A 21,677-nucleotide genomic window follows, 5' to 3' on the forward strand; every position below is an offset into this window, starting at 1 on the left:
TGAGGGAGGACAACTTGCCCATAACACAATAACTGACCATTATCAAAGGATCTGTTAGAAATCTTTGTACTTATGATTTCAATGATTATATTTAAAAATCCCATATCGAGGGACTGATACGGAATTTTAGCTAGGCGTAGCTGAAGACCAAATTAGTGATCCGAAAGACTGAGCTCCGTATTTCTTCCAGAATGCAGCAATAAACACATAAAGAATGGAAGTAGACAAAAGTTTTAATGTTCATCTGGTAGTAATTTCAGAAGGAGTGAACAAAGAGAGTGAAAAGAGGGAATTACCAGCTTATAGGAGTAAATTTCTTTGAGTTGAAGGAACATTCAGGTCTTCAGGTTGAAGGGCCCATTTAGGGCAGAGCAAGAGAGCTGAGAAAAGACTTTTACTGGGTTATCTAGCGAAATGGCACTACTGCTTGGTGGAGGATAACAAATAATTCTTGGAGTATTTGCTGCAATCAAAGTCCATGAGCAGTTGCTATGGGCCAGGCACCTTGCCAGATACTTTGGTACACAAAATTAGATGTGGTTCCGAGTCTTGTGGAGCTTCAGCCCAGTAAAGAAGACACATATTAGTCACGTAGTCAATTATACAAACAACTGTATAATTACAACTGTAATTACCAGTGTAAAGGATGCTTTGAGAAGGTGTAAGAAGGACTTTTGGACTAATTAGGGAGTTTAAGGAACTCTGAGAAATTATGTTTGGCCTCAGGCTGATAGAATCTGTCATTTACTGGTGAAGATGGGTGTGTTAGTGTCCTATTGCTGCTGTAACAAATTGACACAAAATCACTGTGTTTAAACCACAACACAGATTTTTCATCTTACAGTTTGGGAAGGCAGAGGTCCTAGAACCAGATTGTCAAGAGGGGTGTGTTCCTTCTGGAATCTTTAGGGGAGGATCCTTTTTATTTTATTTTGTTGCCTTTTCCACATTACTTTGTGGCCTCTTCCTTCATCTTCAAAGTACAGTATCGTCAACTCTCTCTGACCATGACCCTCTTGATTCTGTTGTTCCATCTCCTTCTTTTGCTGTGACCCTCCCTCCTTCCTTTCATAAAGACCCTTGTGTTTATATTGGGCCCACTAGGTAATCCAGAATAATTACCCCATCGCAAGAACTTTCATCACATCTGCAAAGTCCATTTTGCCATGTAAGGTGACATATTCACAGGCTCCAGGAATTATGGCATGGACATCTTTGGGATACTGTTATTCTCTCCATCACAATGGAAAAGAATATTCCAGAAGATGGAAAGAGCACCACAAAAGTCCTGTGGTGGAAGGGAGTGTGGAGTGTTCTAGAGAATGAAAGAAGGTCACTGTAGTTTAAGTTTAGAGTGAGGAGGTGTGTGGGACAAGATGAGGCTAGAGATGTAAGTTCAGGCCAGACCACCATGTAGGGCCTCCTGGACCATTTATGGGATTTTGGTTTCTATCCTAAGAGCAGTAGGAAGCCATTGAAGGGTTTTCAACAGTACTTATTAATAATGACTTGATAAGATTTAAATTTTACAGAGATCGCGTTTGCTGCAATGGGAAGGATGATTGAGGATGTGGGAAGAAGAATAGATATGAAAAACCAGATAGGCTGTTTGAGTAATCCACTGGAGAGACGGTCAACTTGGACAGGGTAGCAGTGGTAGTAGTAGAGATGGGAAGTAGAAGATGGACCTAGAGTTGTTTGGAACATACGGGAATGTATCAGGGAGGACATAGTGTTCTGGATTTGTGGACTGAGGTAGAGGAGTGGTCAGGAATGATCCCAGGGTTTCTGGATTGAGTGGCTGGATGCATGGTGGGCCATTCAGTGAGATAGGGGACAGTAGACACTGTTTTGCATCACTGGTTTGCAAGAGAAGTTTATAAATTAAATTTGGATATGATAATTTGGAGGTGATTTTGAGATATCACAGTGGAGATGTTGGAGTAGGCAGCTGGATATTTAGATCTGGGACTCAAAGGAGAGATCTGAGTTAGATTTAATTTTATGAGTCATTGTTTGGGAGTAAGTGATTGAAGACACAGAAATGGATGAGATCTCCTAGGGCCTAGGACTGAGACTTGAAGGTTTTCCACCAGTTAATTTCCAGGGAAAGAGGAAGATGAACACAAGGAAGACAGAGGCAGAGAAAGGGCAATGAGGCAGTAGAAGAAAAAAAAATATTGTCATGAGATATAAGGGAAGAAATGAGGAATAAATGACTAAAGTCAAACCATAAGGAAACATGATAGGCTAAAAATATTTGGCTAGCAATGAACATTTTTAAGGGGACATAATGTAGTTATAACTGAAGGTAGATTGAGTTACTGAAGATTGAGAATGCCAAGATTTTTCCTAATTCTTTTTTTACTTTAAAAGAAATACAAACTAGAATTGGAAAACTTCCCAGGAAAGTGGAAGCAAATGAAATAATCACAGTTGATAGTTCTGTCAAATTATAAATACCATGAGGTAGGGGGCTTACCTATCTCATGGCTGTATTTCAGACTGTCTAGTACATAGTAGATGTATTATATATACACAGTTACTACTTGAATTGCAAATACTAGGTGGTTAATCAATGGAACTCTTGCACTCAGAATGAAAACAAAATCAGTGATCCCAGTACCTAGCCAAACCCGTTGGCTCTATTTCTGTTTGGTTTCATTGGTCCATCTTGCGCCTCCCTAAAAGGATGATATGACCATATTCTTCACTTTGCTGACATATTTCTTCTGAACTCTAGCTCAGTAGAATACTTACATTTTCTGGATTGTACATGGTAGAAGAACATGGTATCAGATAGGACAGGCTGGGTTATGTTGTGGTAACTAACAACCCCAGAGTCTCAGTGATTGAGATAACACGTGTGTATTTTTTTTTTTTTTTTTGCTCATAGTGCATGTCCACCAAGGTTGACCAGTCATGCAGGGATCCAGGCTGACAGAGCAGTTGCCATCTTGAATATTTCTGGCTGCTCTGCCAAAGAGAACAAACAATCTCAAGGATTTCACACTGCAGTTATCAGTGCTCAGCCCACAGATTACACATGCCGATGACTCATGGGCTATTAATAATTATATCCCCTTGGCTCCACAGTCCCCAACCATAAGGGGACTAAGAAGTGCAGCCCTTCCATGGGCTCAAAAGGCCAAGGAAACTACCCTGTTTTGGTGGTAATTTTGCAAATTACCATAAGCATGATTACTCTCATTTTGTAGGTTGGGCTGAAATTAGAAGTTTCATTTTTAGTGCTTTTGAAGTCTTTGAATACCCGGTTTAAGCTAAATAATTTAAATTTTGACTCTAAAATAGTGTATTACGGATAAAATGGTTCATTCTCTAAACACGCTGTATTAGTCCATTTTCACGCTGCTGATAAAGATATACCTGAGACTGGGCAATTTACAAAAGAAAGAGGTTTAATTGGACTTAGAGTTCCACACGACTGGGGAAGCCTCACAATCATGGCATAAGGCAAGGAGGAGCAAGTCACATTTTACATGGATGGCAGCAGGCAAAGAGAGAGTGAGCTTGTGCAAGGAAACTTCTCTTTTTAAAACCATCAGATCACATGAGGCTTATTCACTGTCATGAGAACAGCACAGGAAAGACTTGCCCCCATGATTCAATTACCTCTCACCAGGTCCCTCCCACAACACATAGGAATTCAAGATGAGATTTGGGTGGGGACACAGCCAAACCATATCATTCCGCCCCCGGCCCCTCCCAAATCTCACATCCTCACATTTCAAAACCAGTCACGCCTTCCCAACCGTTCCTGAAGTCTTAACTCATTTCAGCATTAACTCAAAAGTCCACAGTCCAACGTCTCATCTGAGATGAGGCAAGTCCCTTCCACCCATGAGCCTGTAAAATCAAAAACAAGCTAGTTACTTCCTAGACACAATGGGGGTGCCAGCATTGAGTAAATACAGCCATTCCAAATGGGAGAAATTGGCCAAAACAAAGGGGCTACAGGCCCTATGCAGGTCCAAAATCCAGCAGGGCAGTCAAATCTTAAAACTCCAGAATGATTTCCTTTGACTCCATGTCTCACATCCAGGTCACACTGATGCAAGAGATGGGTTCCCTTGGTCTTGGGCAGCTCTGCCCCTGTGGCTCTGCAGGGTACAGCCTCCCTCCCGGCTGCTTTCATGGGCTTGTGTTGAGTGCGGCTTTTCCAGGCACGTGGTGAAAGCCATGGGTGGATCTACCATTGTGGGGTCTGGAGGACGGTGGTCCTCTTCTCACAGCTACACTAGGTGGTAGCCCAATAGGGACTCTGTCAGGGGGTCTCTGACCCCACATGTGCCTTCCGCCCTGTGCTAGCAGAGGTTCTCCATAAGAGCACCACCCCTACAGCAAACTTCTGCCTGAGCATCCAGGCGTATCCATTCATCCTCTGGAATCTAGGTGGAAGTTCCCAATTCTTGACTTCTGTGCACCTGCTGGCTCAACACCACGCAGAAGCTGCCAAGGCTTGGGGGTTGCACCCTCTGAAGCCACGGCCTGAGCAGTACCTTGGCCCCTTTTAGTCAAGGCTGGAGTGGCTGGGGCACAGGTCACCAAGTCCCTAGACTGCACACAGCAGAGGGACCCTGGGCCCGGCCCAGAAAACCATTTTTCCCTCCTAAATCTCTGAGCCTGTGATGGGAGGGGTTGCCACAAAGGTCTCTGACATGCCTTGGAGACATTTTCCCCATTGAGCTTAACCATTCAGCTCCTCATTACTTCTGCAAATTTCTGCAAGTGGCTTGAATTTCACCTCAGAAAATGAGATTTTCTTTTCTATCACATTGTCAGGCTGCAAATTTTCCAAACTTTTATGCTCTTTCCCTTTTAAAACTGAATGCTGGCTGGGTGTGGTGGCTCATGCCTATAATCCCAGCACTTTGGGAGGCCAAGGTGGGTGGATCACGAGGTCAGGAGTTCGAGACCAGCCTGACCAACGTGGTGAAACCCTGTCTCTACTAAAAATACAAAACAGCACAGGAAATCTGGCCATGGTGGTGGGCACCTGTAATCCCAGCTACTCGGGAGGCTGAGGCAGGAGAATTGTTTGAAGCTGGGAGGTGGAGGTTGCAGTGAGCCGAGATCGTGCCATTGCACTCCAGCCTGTGCCACAAGAGTGAAACTCTGTCTCAAAAGAACAACAACAACAACAAAAAAAAACAAAAACAAAAAAACTGAATGCCTTTAAAAGCACCCAAGTTAACTCTTGAATGCTTTGCTGCTTAGAAATTTCTTCCACCAGATACCATAAATCATCTCTCTCAAGTTCAAAGTTCCACAAATCTCTAGGGCAGAGGCAAAATGCTGCCAGTCTCTTTGCTAAAACATAACAAGAGTCACCTTTACTCCAGTTCCCAACAAGTTCCTCATCTCCATCTGAGACCACCTCAGCCTAGATTTCATTGTCCATATCATTATCAGCTTTTTGGTCAGCCATTCAACAAGTCTCTAGGGAGCTCCAGACTTTCCTATATTTTCCTGCCTTCTGAGCCCTCCAAACTGTTCAGCCTCTGCCTGTTACCCAGTTCCAAAGTTGCTTCCACATTTTCGGGTATCTTTTCAGCAGTGCCCCACTCTACTGGTACCAGTTTACTGTATTAGTCTATTTTCATGCTGCTGATAAAGACATACCTGAGACTGCGCAATTTACAAAAGAAAGAGGTTTAATTGAACTTACATTTCCAAGTGGCTGGGGAAGCCTCACAATCATGGCGGAAGGCAAGGAGGAGCAAGTCACATCTTACATGGATGGCAGCAGGCAAAGAGAGAGCAACCCTGTGCAGGGGATCTCCTCTTTTTAAAACCATCAGATCTCTTAAGACTTGTTCACTATCACGAGAACAGTATGGGAAAGATTTGTCCCCATGATTCCATTAACTCCCACCAGGTCCCTCCCACAATGCGTAGGAATTCAAGATGAGATTTGGGTAGGGACACAGCCAAACCGTATCATGTGCCATCTAAACTTCAGCAAAGCAAAGCAGAAACCAAAAATCCCCAAGAGTGTGGTAGGGATAGAGAATTTGCACTGTGACTTTATGCCATTTTTGTTTGCACACTGTGGATCACCATGGGCTTTGCTTTCATCATAAGTGAAGTCTTTGTACTCCATATGAGTTAGCATTTTCTAAGAATGCTCCTCATCCTAGTTGTTACACTTGTAATTTTTTTGTTTTTGTTTTTTTGAGACAGGGTCTCGCTCTGTCTCCCGGGCTGGAGTACAGTGGTGTGATCACAGCTCACTGCAGCCTCCACCTCCCAGGCTCAAGTGATCCTCCCACCTCAGCCTCCCAAGTAGCTAGGGCTACAGGCATGCGCCACTGTGCCCAGCTAAGTTTTTTTATTTTTTGTAGAGACAGGGTCTTGTCACGTTGCTCAGGCTGGTCTCGAACTCCTGGGTTCAAGTGATCCTCCTGCCTCAGCCTCCTGAAGTGCTGGGATTAAAGGCATCAGCCACCACACCCGGCCTTAAATTCTGAGGTAGATTATTCTGTGTAATTTTGCTTCCATTGTAACTCATCCTGTCTTTTGGCATCTCAGAGTAACTTGGTCAGAACAGAAATCTGGATTGGGGGCCCTCTCCTCAAGTGTGTTGTTCTGAGTGAAAGTTGCCCCATCCACTTACTCAAGTCATCCTTGATCCCTCCCCTTCTGTTGTCTGCCAGCTGAAGCCCCATTGGTGAGCGTCTCCATCATCCAGTCATCTCCACCTCTTCAAACACCCTACAGCCCCATTTAAACCACATTCTTTTCCTTTAGTTAATACAGTAGCTTCCTAACTGATCTCCCAAAGTGCTTTTACTTTTTGTGAAATTTGATAATCTCTTAAAATTACAAATTGGATAATGTCACTCCCCTGCTTACAACCTTACAATGGCTTTCTCTTGCACTCAGCATTAAAACAAACTTTGTTGTATGCAATGTGACCCCTGGCTGATTTTCTCAATCTGGGCTTATTCTGCTTTCGATCCAGCCTGCTGTTGGTATTTCTTGACTATGTCAAAATCATTCTGTCTTCAGGGCCTTGTTGCTTCCTCTTCTGCAGTATTCTTCATCAGCTCTTTCTCATAGTTACCAGCTCAGCTGATATCAGAGAGGCCTTCCGTGACCACACGACCTATAGGGGTACCCCCTCCCCATTCATCACTTTGACAGTATCAACCCATATATATCATCCTGTAAGACACATATATTTTAAATCTTTTTCCCCTTTCTAGAATGTGCGTTCCATGAGGGCAGGGACCTTATCTATGTTATTTACCATTGTATGCCTAACACCTAGAATAATGCCTTGCAGTAAATATGTGCAAAACAAGTAGAGCAAATATCTTTTTTTGGAGGTGGGGGACGAAGTCTTGTAGAGCAAATATCTTTTTGAGTGCTTGAGAACTCTTCTTACCTAAAATGAAATAGAGGGATGTGGCATGAGACCTTGGGGCAGTCTCTTAAACCTTTCGCATCTTAGTATTCTTACCTCAAGAATCATGGTGGTAGATCCATAGTCTTTACACTTCCTTCTGGCATTAGAATTCTTTTTGTTTGTTTGTTTTTGAGATAGAGTCTCACTGTGTCACCCAGGCTGGAGTGCAGTGGTGCAATCTTGGCTCACTGCATCCTCCACCTCCTAGATTCAAGCTATTCTCCTGCCTCAGCCTCCTGAATAGCTGGGACTACAGGCACCTGCTACCATGCCTGGCTAATTTTTTGTTTTTTTCAGTAGAGACAGGGTTTCACCATGTTAGCCAGGATGGTCTCGATCTCCTGACCTTGTGATCCACCCGCTTTGGCCTTCCAAGGTGATGGGATTACAGGCGTGAGCCACTGCACCCAGCCGCTGGCATTAGAATTCTGTGAATTATAAATATTTTTTAGTATCTCCAAAAAATTGTTGCATGATTAAGATGAAGTTGTTTTTAACATATTCAAAATACTTCTCTATTGATACATACTTAGTATACTAAGACTTTAAGGCATAATTTTTAAAAACTTACTTTGAAATACCTCTGTAATGCATTATGTTCCTAAAAAATCACTGTGGTATGAAAATGGTGCAAAAAAATGAGAGCAAGGGGGTTAGGATCACAACACTCAAAAAACTTTGTCAGTTACACATAAAAAAGGATAAGAACCTAATAATAATGGTCGCACATTTTTTCACAGGATAAATGATTGAGAAATACTTAGATGTGGCACTCTATCTTGAAAAAGCCCTGAGATTTGCTTGTTAAAGTGGGTTGCTGAAGGTTGCAGCTTGTAAGTTATTGTGAAGGGCTGTGAGGTAGGTTATTTCAAATCTGATGGAAGGTTGCAACACCCAATGTGGATGGGTGTGGTTGATAGCTGTGGTGAACTGAGACAGCTGGTAGGTATTTTGAGGTGTGTGCATTTTGTATGCAGTATTTCTACACGGTTTGGTTCAATTTTCTGAACTCAGTTCAGCTGGGTACAATTTTCTGTTGCTGACCTGGTGTTTGTTTCAGAAGACAAATTGCACGTAAGCTAATGTGAAATTCACGTGTTATGCCCCAATTTTCCCCTAATATGTTAATCATGTAGAAACAAATTTGTGTTGAAAACAAGCATTATAGGAACATTGACTGTAATTTTAGACTTTAAAAATGTTGCACAAATAGTACACAAAGTTTTCTTTTTTTTTTTTTTTTTTGAGATGGAATCTTGCTTTGTCACCCAGGCTGCAGTGCAAGGGCACAATCTCAGCTCACTGCATCCTCTGCCTCCCAGGCGATTCTTGTGCCTCCGCCTCCCAAGTAGCTGGGATTATAGTTGCACACCCCCATGCCCAGATAATTTTTGTATTTTTAGTAGAGACTGGGTTTCACCATGTTGGCCAGGCTGGTCTGAAACTCCTGAGCTCAAGTAGTCCACCACCTCTGCCTCCCAAAGTGCTGGGATTATAGGCATGAGCCACTGTGCCTGGTCAGAAAGTTTTCATGTGCCTTTACCCAGTGTCCCTACATGACCATAGTACAGTGATCAAAAGCCAGGAAGTTAACGTTGATGCTACACTGTTAGCTAACCTTAGCTCTTATTCCAATTTTGTCATGTGTTTCATTGTTGTTATTTTTCTCTTCCAGGATCCAACTCAAGATTGCATATTTCACTTAATTGTCATGGTTCCTAAGTCTTTTCTAATCGGGGACAGTTCATTACTCTGTCTTTCGTGACCATAACACTTTAAAGAGTACTGTTATTTTGTGGAGCATTGCCCCAGTTTGGATTTCTCTGATGTTCCTTTATGGTTAAGTTGAGGTTATGCATTGTTGGCAAGAACAACCACAGAATTGATGTTGTGCTCTTCTTGGCATGTCTTATGCTTGAAGTCGATAGATAAGACGTTAATTTTTAAGATATGTTTAGTATTTTTAAGTTTTAGTTGTATAGTACAGTTTGCTGTTTATACTTTACAGCCATTCATTTTTAGTGTGAGGTTTAATGTCTTTCATTTTTTTTTTTTTTTTTTTTTTTTGAGACGAAGTGTTGCTTTGTCGCCCGGGCTGGAGTGCAGTGGCCGGATCTCAGCTCACTGCAAGCTCCGCCTCCCGGGTTCACGCCATTCTCCTGCCTCAGCCTCCGGAGTAGCTGGGACTACAGGCGCCAGCCACCTCACCCGGCTAGTTTTTTGTATTTTTAGTAGAGACAGGGTTTCACCGTGTTAGCCAGGATGGTCTCGATCTCTTGACCTCGTGATCCGCCCGTCTCAGCCTCCCAAAGTGCTGGGATTTCATTTTTATCAGTTCTTTTTTTCTTATGGTTAAGCCATGTGAAAATGAATTACAGTCATTACAGGTATGCCCTTGTATTCTTTATTTTTCTTTCTGAAACTTAATATATTTTGATCCATCAATTATTCCTATCCATTTGAGAGGGTATAATACTTTTGAAATAGAAGTGTTTCTCTGTATTGTCCTTGTACAATTTTTTAATATAATTACGATATATTTTTTTTTCAGTTTCCATAGTCATGGGCATTCCCACAGTGAAAAGAGAAGTTAAATCTTACCTCATAGAAACTCTTCATTCCCTTATTGATAATCTGTATCCTGAAGAGAAGTTGGACTGTGTGATAGTAGTCTTCATAGGAGAGGTAATTATTTAATTGTTGTTATGTTTTTACCATATATAGCCTATAAGAGTTGAAACCCTAATTGAATATTTGAATATGCTTTTAAAAGCACTGTTTAAAAATGTGATGAGTAAAGCTTAGGTAATATATTCTATCTGATAGTTTAATGTAAATCTAACTTATGTTTGCCTTTACTTCTCTCCTACGGTTACAAACCAGGAATAGTAATCTTTGTTGTCAATAGAATGATAAACCCATAGATCTTTAAGAATATGTCCCCTATCAGTGAGAACATGTGGTTTCTGGTTTTCTGTCCTTGGGACAGTTTGCTCAGAATGATGGTTTCCAGCTTCATCCATGTCCCTACAAAGGACATGAACTCATCGTTTTTTATGGCTGCATAGTATTCCATGGTGTATATGTGCCACATTTTCTTAATCCAGTCTGTCATTGATGGACATTTGGGTTGGTTCTCACTCACAGGTGGGAATTGAAGAATGAGAACACTTGGACATAGGATGGGGAACGTCACACACCGGGGCCTATCGGTGGGTGGGGAGAAGGGGGAGGGGGGAGAGAGAGTATTAGGAGATATACCTAATGTAAATGATGAGTTGATGGGTGCAGCACACCAAATGGCACATGTATACATATGTAACAAACCTGCACGTTGTGCACACGTACCCTAGAACTTAAAGGAAAAAGAAATATGTAAAAAAAAAAAAAAAAAAAAAAAAAGACACGTCCCCGTTTCTAGCTCTAAGACTTAAATTTGGACGTTTGCACTGATGATCTTTGGGAGTCCTGAAACCTGAAAAAGGTTTAGTCTCAGCTGGGGTTTTATCATCCTTTTATTCTCTCCATCCCTTCTCTGTACTCCTAAGAAATCGTGTGAATGAGAAATACCACACTTCTTGTATTTTATTATCCTCAAAAGATTTAGAGAAAGAATAAATCTTGAAAAAGTTCTTTTTAAATCATGAGGAATAAGACCCTAGAGTAAATATTTTCTTAATTATTGTGTAGAGTTTCAGCATAGGAAAGGATTTAGGACGTAGTAGAGTTCTGGCCCACTAATTCATAACTTTTTAGAGTTCCCCATGTCTTTTTAAATGAAAATGGTCTTGATGATTTCCTTATTAGAGAAGTAAACAAATGCATACTGTTCAAAACAGTTACATAAATGTATAATGAAAAATTACCTGTTACTCCTCTGTATAAATATAACTATTTCAAAATACATGTTAAGGGTTTTTTTCCTGTGGCTTGTACAGCTATATATGAATGGGATCATTCTATATATATTTTAATGTAGTGGACATTTTTCCATGCTAACAAGAATAAATATCACAACATCATTCTTTATGGCTATAAAATATTTCATTATGTGGTTTTAGCACAATTTATTTAATGTCTGATTGATAGACATTTAGGCTGTTTCCTAACTGATACAGGTTGTCTCTTGTTCAAAAACACCTGAATTCTTTGTAATTGTTGCAAAACAGAACAGGAAATCATATGTACACGGAGGTGATGGCTAAATGAAGTGGTTAGAAAGAGACAGAAGGAGTTTTTGAGGTGGGTTTCAGGCAGAATACTGCCTAAACCAGAACAACCAAATGATGGTGGTGGTAACCATGAGGAGGACTTTATATTGAATGAATATATATGTATATATTTTGTGACAGGATCTCACTCTGTCACCCAGGCTGGAGTGCAGTGGTGCAGTTTTGGCTCACTGCAACCTCGACCTCCCAGGCTCCAGCAATCCTCCTATGTCAGCCTCCCAAGTAGCTGGGACTACAGCTGTGTACCACCATGCCCAGCTAATTTTTTGTATTTTGTGTGTGTGTGTCGAGACGGGGTTTCACTATGTTGCCCAGGTTGTCTCCTGAGCTCAAGTGATCCTCCTACTCCAGCCTCCCAAAGTTCTGGGATTACAGGTGTGTGCCACCACACCCAGCCTAGGATTTTTTTTATATTACCCTGTTTATTCACATTGTTTCAGCAGTTTGCCCAGCAGCATTCCAAATACCTTACATAAAAACTGTAGGATTTGAATTTAGATTCTATAAGGAAATAACAGATTCATCAAGTTGGACGAGCACCTACTGTTCAACTTTGAAAAATTGAGTTTCTAGAATTTCCAGGTTCATGGAGTGTTTAGTATACAGTATGAAAACAATGTTGGTTTTTTTTTTTTTTTAATTCAGTGTTCTTTTTTTATTATATTATACTTTAAGTTCTAGGGTACATGTGCACAACATGCAAGTTTGTTACATATGTGTACTTGTGCCATGTTGGTGTGCTGCACTCATCAACTCGTCAGCACCCATCAACTCGTCATTTACATCAGGTATAACTCCCATGCAATCCCTCCCCCCTTCCCCCTCCCCATAATAGACCCCGGTGTGTAATGTTCTCCTTCCCGAGTCCAAGTGATCTCATTGTTCAGTTCCCACCTATGAGTGAGAACATGCGGTGTTTGGTTTTCTGTTCTTGCAATAGTTTGCTCAGAATGATGGTTTCCAGCTGCATCCATGTCCCTACAAAGGACATAAACTCATCCTTTTTTATGGCTGCATAGTATTCCATGGTGTATATGTGCCACATTTTCTTAATCCAGTCTGTCACAGATGGACATTTGGGTTGATTCCAAGTCTTTGCTATTGTGAATAGTTCCGCAATGAACATAGTGTGCATGTGTCTTTATAGCAGCATGATTTATAATCCTTTGGGTATATACCCAGTAATGGGATGGCTGGGTCATATGGTATTTCTAGTTCTAGATCCTTGAGGAATCGCCATACTGTTTTCCATAATGGTTGAAGTAGTTTACAATCCCACCAACAGTGTAAAAGTGTTCCTATTTCTCCACATCCTCTCCAGCACCTATTGTTTCCTGACTTTTTAATGATTGCCATTCTAACTGGTGTGAGATGGTATCTCATTGTGGTTTTGGTTTGCATTTCTCTGATGGCCAGTGATGACGAGCATTTTTTCATGTGTCTGTTGGCTGTATGAATGTCTTCTTTTGAGAAATGTCTGTTCATATCCTTTGCCCACTTTTTGATGGGGTTGTTTGTTTTTTTCTTGTAAATTTGTTTGAATTCTTTATAGGTTCTGGGTATTAGCCCTTTGTCAGATGAGTAGATTGCAAACATTTTCCCCATTCTGTAGGTTGCCTGTTCACTCTGATGGTAGTTTCTTTTGCTGTGCAGAAGCTCTTTAGTTTAATTAGATCCCATTTGTCAATTTTGGCTTTTGTTGCCGTTGCTTTTGGTGTTTTAGACATGAAGTCCTTGCCCATGCCTATGTCCTGAATGGTATTACCTAGGTTTTCTTCTAGGGTTTTTATGGTATTAGGTCTAACACTTAAGTCTCTAATCCATCTTGAATTAATTTTCGTATGAGGAGTAAGGAAAGGATCCAGTTTCAGCTTTCTACTTATGGCTAGCCAATTTTCCCAGCACCATTTATTAAATAGGGAATCCTTTCCCCATTTCTTGTTTTTCTCAGGTTTGTCAAAGATCAGATGGCTGTAGATGTGTGGTATTATTTCTGAGGACTCTGTTCTGTTCCATTGGTCTGTGTCTCTGTTTTGGTACCAGTACCATGCTGTTTTGATTACTGTAGCCTTGCAGTATAGTTTGAAGTCAGGTGGCGTGATGCTTCCAGCTTTGTTCTTTTGACTTAGGATTGTCTTGGAAATGCGGGCTCTTTTTTGGTTCCATATGAACTTTAAAGCAGTTTGTTCCAGTTCTGTGAAGGAACTCATTGGTAGCTTGATGGAGATGGCATTGAATCTATAAATTACCTTGGACAGTATGGCCATTTTCACAATATTGATTCTTTCTATCTATGAGCATGGTATGTTCTTCCATTTGTTTGTGTTTTCTTTTATTTCATTGAGCAGTGGTTTGTAGTTCTCCTTGAAGAGGTCCTTTACATCCCTTGTAAGTTGGATTCCTAGGTATTTTATTCTCTTTGAAGCAATTGTGAATGGAAGTTCATTCCTGATTTGGCTCTCTGCTTGTCTGTTACTGGTGTATAAGAATGCTTGTGATTTTTGCACATTAATTTTGTATCCTGAGACTTTGCTGCAGTTTCTTATCAGCTTAAGGAGATTTTGGGCTGAGACGATGGGGTTTTCTAAATATACAATCATGTCATCTGCAAACAGGGACAATTTGGCTTCTTCTTTTCCTAACTGAATACCCTTGATTTCTTTCTCTTGCCTGATTGCCCTAGCCAGAACTTCCAACACTATGTTGAATAGAAGTGGTGAGAGAGGGCATCCCTGTCTTGTGCCAGTTTTCAAAGGGAATGCTTCCAGTTTTTGCACATTCAGTATGATATTGGATGTGGGTTTGTCATAAATAGCTCTTACTATTTTGAGATACGTTCCATCAATACCTAGTTTATTGAGAGTTTTTAGCATGAAGGGCTGTTGAATTTTGTCAAAGGCCTTTTCTGCATCTATTGGGATAATCATGTGGTTTTTGTCTTTGGTTCTGTTTATATGCTGGATTACATTTATTGATTTGCATATGTTGAACCAGCCTTGCATCCCAGGGATGAAGCCCACTTGATCATGGTGGACAAGCTTTTTGATGTGCTGCTGGATTTGGTTTGCCAGTATTTTATTGAGGATTTTTGCATCGATGTTCATCAGGGATATTGGTCTAAAATTCTCTTTTTTTGTTGTGTCTCTGCCAGGCTTTGGTATTAGGATGATGTTGGCCTCATAAAATGAGTTAGGGAGGATTCCCTCTTTTTCTCTTGATTGGAATAGTTTCAGAAGGAATGGTACCAGCTCCTCCTTGTACCTCTGGTAGAATTCAGCTGTGAATCCATCTGGTCCTGGACTTTTTTAGGTTGGTAGGCTGTTAATTATTGCCTCAATTTCAGAGCCTGCTATTGGTCCATTCAGGGATTCAACTTCTTCCTGGTTTAGTCTTGGGAGAGTGTAAGTGTCCAGGAAGTTATCCATTTCTTCTAGATTTTCTAGTTTATTTGTGTAGAGATGTTTATAGTATTCTCTGATGGTAGTTTATATTTCTGTGGGGTCAGTGGTGATATCCCCTTTATCATTTTTTATTGTGTCTACTTGATTCTTCTCTCTTTTCTTTATTAGTCTTGCTAGCAGTCTATCAATTTTGTTGATCTTTTCAAAAAACCAGCTCCTGGATTCATTGATTTTTTTGGAGGGTTTTTTATGTCTCTGTCTCTTTCAGTTCTGCTCTGATCTTAGTTATTTCTTGCCTTCTGCTAGCTTTTGAATGTGTTTGCTCTTGCTTCTCTAGTTCTTTTAATTGTGATGTTAGAGTGTCCATTTTAGGTCTTTCCAGCTTTCTCTTGTGGGCATTTTAGTGCTATAAATTTCCCTCTACACACTGCTTTAAATGTGTCCCAGAGATTCTGGTATGTTGTATTTTTGTTCTCATTGGTTTCAAAGAACATCATTATTTCTGCCTTCATTTCGTTATGTACCCAGTAGTCATTCAGGAGCAGGTTGTTCAGTTTCCATGTAGTTGAGCGGTTTTGATTGAGTTTCTTAGTCCCAAGTTCTAGTTTGATTGCACTGTGGTCTGAGAGACAGTTTGTTATAATTTCTGTTCTTGTACATTTGCTGAGGAGTGCTTTACTTCCATTTATGTGGTCAATTTTGGAATAAGTGTGATGTGGTGCTGAGAAGAATGTATATTCTGTTGATTTGGGTGGAGAGTTCTATAGATGTCTATTATGTCCACTTGGTGCAGAGTTTAGTTCAATTCCTGGATATCCTTATTAACTTTCTGTCTCGTTGATCTGTCTAATGTTGACAGTGGGGTGTTGAAGTCTCCCATTATTATTGTATGGGAGTCTGTGTCTCTCTAAGTCTGTAAGGACTTGCTTTATGAATCTGGGTGCTCCTGTATTGGGTACATACATATTTAGGATAGTTAGCTCTTCCTGTTGAATTGATCCCTTTACCATTATGTAGTGGCCTTCTTTGTCTCTTTTGATCTTTGATGGTTTAATGTCTGTTTTATCAGAGACTAGGATTGCAACCCCTGCTTTTTTTTGTTCTCCATTTGCTTGGTAGATCTTCCTCCATCCCTTTATTTTGAGCCTATGTGTGCCTCTGCATGTGAGATGGGTCTTGACTCTTTATCCAAATTTGCCAGTCTGTGTCTTTCATTTGGACCATTTAGTCCATTTACATTTAAGTTAATATTGTTATGTGTGGACTTGATCCTGTCATTATGATATTAGCTGGTTGTTTTGCTCGTTAGTTGATGCAGTTTCTTCCTAGCCTCAATGGTCTTTACATTTTGGCATGTTTTTGCAATGGCTGGTACCAGTTGTTCCTTTCCATGTTTAGTGCTTCCTTCAGCGTCTCTTGTAGGGCAGGCCTGGTGGTGACAAAATCTCTAAGCATTTGCTTATCTGTAAAGGATTTTATTTCTCCTTCACTTATGAAACTTAGTTTGGCTGGATATGAAATTCTGGGTTGAAAATTCTTTTCTTTAAGAATGTTGAATATTGGCCCCCACTCTCTTCTGGCTTGTAGAGTTTCTGCCGAGAGATCTGCTGTTAGTCTGATGGGCTTCCCTTTGTGGGTAACCCAACTTTTCTCTCTGGCTGCCCTTAACAGTTTTTCCTTCATTTCAACTTTGGAGAATCAGACAATTCTGTGTCTTGGAGTTGGTCTTCTCGAGGAGTATCTTTGTGGCGTTCTCTGTATTTCCTGAATTTGAATGTTGACCTGCTTTACTAGGTTGGGGAAGTTGTCCTGGATGATACCCTGAAGAGTGTTTTCCAACTTGGTTCCATTTTCCCCCTCACTTTCGGGCACCCCAATCAGACGTAGATTTGGTCTTTTCACATAATCCCATACTTCTTGCAGGCTTTGTTCCTTTCTTTTTCCTCTTTTTTCTTTAGACTTCTCTTCTCGCTTCATTGCATTCATTTGATCCTCAATCGCTGATACTCTTTCTTCCAGTTGATCGAGTTGGTTACTGAAGCTTGTGCATTTGTCACGTATTTCTCGTGCCATGGTTTTTATCTCTTTCAGTTCGTTTATGGCCTTCTCTGCATTGATTATTCTAGTTATCCATTCTTCCACTCTTTTTTCAAGATTTTTAGTTTGCGCTAGGTACGTAATTCGTCCTTTAGCTCTGAGAAGTTTGATGGAGTGAAACCTTCGTCTCTCAACTCGTCAAAGTCATTCTCCGTCCAGCTTTGATCCGTTGCTGGCAATGAGCTGTGTTCCTTTGGAGGGAGAGATGTGCTCTTATTTTTTGAATTTCCAGCTTTTCTGCCCTGCTTTTTCCCCATCTTTGTGGTTTTATCTGCCTTTGGTCTTTGATGATGGTGAGGTACTTAGGAGGTTTTGGTGTGGGTGTCCTTCCTGTTTGTTAGTTTTCCTTCTAACAGTCAGGACCCTCAGCTGTAGGTCTATTAGAGATTGCTTGAGGTCCACTCCAGACCCTGTTTACCTGTGCCTGGGTATCAGCAGCAGAGGCTAAAGAAGATAGAATATTGCTGAACAGCGAGTGTACCTGTCTGATTCTTGCTTTGGAAGTTTTGTCTCAGGGGTGTACCCCGCCATGTGATGTGTGGGGTGTCGGTCTGCACCTAGCTGGGGATGTCTCCCAGTTAGGCTACTCAGGGGTCAGGGACTCACTTGAGCAGTCAGTCTGTCCATTCTCAGATCTCAACCGCTGTGTTGGGAGATCCACTTCTCTCTTCAAAGCTGTCAGACAGGGTCGTTTGCGTCTGCAGAGGTTTCTGCTGCATTTTGTTTAGCTGTGCCCTGTCCCCAGAGGTGGAGTCTATAGAGACAGGCAGGCCTCCTTGAGCTGCTGTGGGCTCCACCCAGTTTGGGCTTCCCAGGGGCTTTGTTTACCTACTTAAGCCTTAGCAGTGGTGGCCAGCGACCCTCCACCAGCCTTGCTCCTGCCTTGCAGTTAGATCGCAGACTGCTGTGCTAGCAATGAGGGAGGCTCCATGGGCGTGGGACCCTCCCGGCCAGGTGTGGGATATAATCTCCTGGTGTGCCATTTGCTAAGACCCTTGGTAAATCACAGTATTGGGGTGGGATTACCTGATTTTCCAGGTGTTGTGTGTCTCCGTTCCCCTGGCTAGGAAAAGGGATTCCCTTTCCCCTTGCGCTTCCCAGGTGAGGGGATGCCTCACCCTGCTTCAGCTCTCCCTGGTCGGGCTGCAGCAGCTGAGCAGCTCTGATTGTCCCGCACTCCCTAGTGAGATTAACCTGGTACCTCAGTTGAAAATGCAGAAATCACCCGTCTTCTGTGTTGCTTGCCCTGGGAGCTGGAGACTGGAGATGTTCCTATTCGGCCATCTTGCTCTGCCCTCTCCAATGTTCTTAGTTTACTATAGTACACATTCTAGTTTGTGCTTCACAGGAAGAGTGCCCAAGACCTTTGTTATGCCTTCTTTAAACTCTTTGATGTAAGCTGGTTTAACAGGGCTAGTTAATTGGCCTAGGGTCAGAAATTTGCACAGTGAAGGCCGGGCGCAGTGACTCATGCCTGTAATCCCAGCACTTTGGGAGGCTGAGGCGGGCGGATCATGAGGTCAAGAGATCGAGACCATCCTGGCCAACTTGGTGAAACCCCACCTCTACTGAAAATACAAAAATTAACTGGGCATGGTGGTGTGCACCTGTAGTCCCAGCTACTGTAGTCCCAGCTACTTGGGAGGCTAAGGCGGGAGAATCACTTGAACCCAGGAGGCAGAGGTTTCAGTGAGCCGAGATCGCATCACTGCACTCCAACCTGGGTGACAGAGTGAGACTCTTGTCTCAAAAAAAAGAAGAAGAAAGGAATTTGCACAGCAGGAATACAGAAGTTGAATAACCAGAGTATTTATTATTAAATTGCTCTGGCATTTTTGGTTTTTATTTTTATTTTCTGTTGTACATTTCATTAATACTAAGAAATATTATTTTTTTGTGTTTTAATTTTTTGATAGAAATATGATCACATGGTTTTTAAAATCTCCATGTGTGTTGTATACACTGAACAGTGTTCCTTCCAGTGCTGTGTTTTAGACACTCAGTTTACTGTGGTGACTGTTGATAGCTGTACCCATTCAGAGACCTAATTCTGTACAGATGGTATAAGGTTAATGTTCATATTAGAGCATACACAGCTATTTAGATTTCCTTCTGATTTTGATAAAATATTTTCCTGGAAAATTATCCATTTTATCCAACTTTTAAACTTTGCTTTAGGCAGAGGTGGGAAATGCAGGCTCCTGTTCTTTTTGCGATTCTTTCCCCCAATTGCTTTGTGCATGCATGTGTATTTGTGACTGGCTAGTTAACGGATCTGTTTTCATTTATGATGTTCTAAAAACCTTCTTGGGTTTATTTATTATTTCCTTTTTTGTTTTCGGATCCATTGATGTCTGCTTTTAACATTATTAATTTTTTCTTCTATTTTAGTTGCATTTTTTACTTTTCAGACATGTTCACCCAAATGCTAACTTGATTTATTTTCATTATTTATTTTTTAGATATCAGAATTAATATGCATTTTGCTGCCTGGTGGCAACTGCTTTAATTGGGAGCTTTTTGTTATTTTAAATTAATGGTGAAATGTTTGGTCATAATTTTTCAGCTGGTGTGTGTGTTTGTGCGTGTGCATGTTTATACATGTTTATACACCCATACATACATATAGTTTTTGTTCTGCTGAATCTCCCCCTTTTGTCTTATTACTTTGGATAGTTGCTGTGCTGGTTCATCTTTAAGGATCATCATTGGAGATGAAGTTTTCCCTAGGCTGCTGGTTTACAGGAGGATGAGGTGACAGAGTAGTGTTCAGATGACTCTGCCTTTCCTTCTGCCACACAGTTGGGCCGCTTCCTGCAAATACTGCTAGCCTGTGCAACTCTTCATGTTACCTCTGGTTATTAGGACTAAACTGGATCCCTTTGGAGTTTAAGAATTTGGGCTATTAATGCCCTAAAATAAAGTTTGCAGTTTTTGTATCAGGTTCTCATTGATAATTGTATATGATTTCCAGGAGGGAAAGTGGGAAGTACTGTCAGTGCTGTGTTCCCACCCAAACTCTGTGTGAGTAGCTGAATCTGTTCTAGTTAGACAGCTCAGTCTGCCTTCAGCCAAGGTTTACTTGCCTGAATGTTTTTGAACTCTTTTTCTATCCCAAAGCACCTGAAGAGTACAACAGCCATAGAAACAATACAAACTCTTTTAGTTGCCTGTTAATCATTTTTTTTTTTTAAGGCAAAAGGGCACATTTCATTTTAAGTTTTCTTTTACTTACTGAACAAGTGTCCATTGAAGTACCAAAATGAGGAAGGTACTGGAAGAGACTAAAACTCTTTAAAGGCCAGACATGGTGACTCCTGCCTGTAATCCCAATGACGTGGGAGGCTGAGGCAGGAGGATCACTTGAGGCCAGGAGTTGTAGACCAGCCTGCGCAACAGAGCAAGACTCTATCTCTAAAGAAATGTTTTTAATTATCCAGGCATTGTGGTACACACCTGTAGTCCCAGCTACTCAGGAGGTTGAGGTAGGAGGATCGCTTCAGCTCAGGAGTTCAAGGCTTCAGTGAGCTGTGATCAAGCTACTGCATCCAGTTTGGGTGACAGAGACCTTATCTCAAAAAAAAAAAATCTTTAAAAATCCATTAGATAATAAATTTTGGCCCCAAATTAAAGTCTAGCAGTAAACTAGAATATTAATATTTAATGCCATTAGCTTTATTTTTCTGCTTTTTGAAAAAAAATTATTAGTTATACATGTATATGGCTAAAGTGTCCAATAGTTCTACAAAGCTGGTTAAAATAGTCTCCTGTTTTCATTCCCCCACCCATTCCCCAGCCCCTATTTTCTTTGCTTTCCCTTCTCTGTTTCCTCCTCTTCTGGGTCCTTTTAGGTAGCAAGTAAAGTAAAAAAACTCCCTGTGACTTTCTCTATCGTTTTTCTGTGTTCTATTTTATTAGTTTTTCACTCTAATCTTATTAGCTGTATTCTGCTGCTTTTAGTTTGGCTTACTCTTCTTTTTCGGGATTTTTAAGGTGATTGGGTAGATTATTGGTTGGAAGGCTTTCTTCTTTCTAATATAGCCAGTTTAAAGCTATAACTTTCCCTCTAAGCACCACTTTGGCTGCATCCCATAAATTTTGATATGTCATGTTTTCATTTTCATCCAGATCAAAATACTTTCTGATCCTCTGATAATCTCTTCTTTGACCCATGAGTTATTTAGAAGAGTGTTTAAATTTTTTTTACCCATTTGAGGGTTTCCAAAATTTTCTTCTTTTGTTGATTTGTAATTTAACTACTTCATAGTGAGAGAATACATACTTTGCATGATTTCAGTCCTTTAAAATTTATCAATACTTGTTTATGACCTAGTGTATTGGCTGTCCTGGACAATGTTTCATATGTTCTTAAAAAGAATGAATTCTGCTGTTATCCAGTAAAGTGCCTTCCCTCCCTTCTTCCCTCCTATTTTCCCTTCCCTTCCCTTCCCTTCCTTTCCTTTCCTTTTTCCTTCCTTCCTTCCTTCCTTCCTTCCTTCCTTCCTTCCTTCCTTC

At 41.0% G+C, this 21,677-nt stretch overlaps 1 protein-coding gene across 5 annotated transcripts in view; it reads left to right on the forward strand.

Moving 5' to 3' along the window:
• Nucleotides 1-21,677, forward strand: part of MGAT4A (alpha-1,3-mannosyl-glycoprotein 4-beta-N-acetylglucosaminyltransferase A) — a 132,219-nt gene that overhangs the window by 55,579 nt on the left and 54,963 nt on the right. For all 5 annotated transcript variants that reach the window (XR_002731478.2, XR_002731479.1, XR_002731477.1 and 2 more), the window contains exon 4: nt 9,984-10,117. Coding sequence is in view for 2 of the 5 variants with exons in the window: in XM_023211424.1 (XP_023067192.1) it covers nt 9,984-10,117 (134 nt within the window). In the remaining 3 variants the exon portion in view is untranslated. The remainder of the gene's footprint in view (nt 1-9,983; nt 10,118-21,677) is intronic.

The sequence above is a fragment of the Piliocolobus tephrosceles genome, chromosome 15 (assembly GCF_002776525.5).
Source record: "Piliocolobus tephrosceles isolate RC106 chromosome 15, ASM277652v3, whole genome shotgun sequence".
In the NCBI taxonomy this organism is placed as follows: domain Eukaryota; kingdom Metazoa; phylum Chordata; class Mammalia; order Primates; family Cercopithecidae; genus Piliocolobus; species Piliocolobus tephrosceles.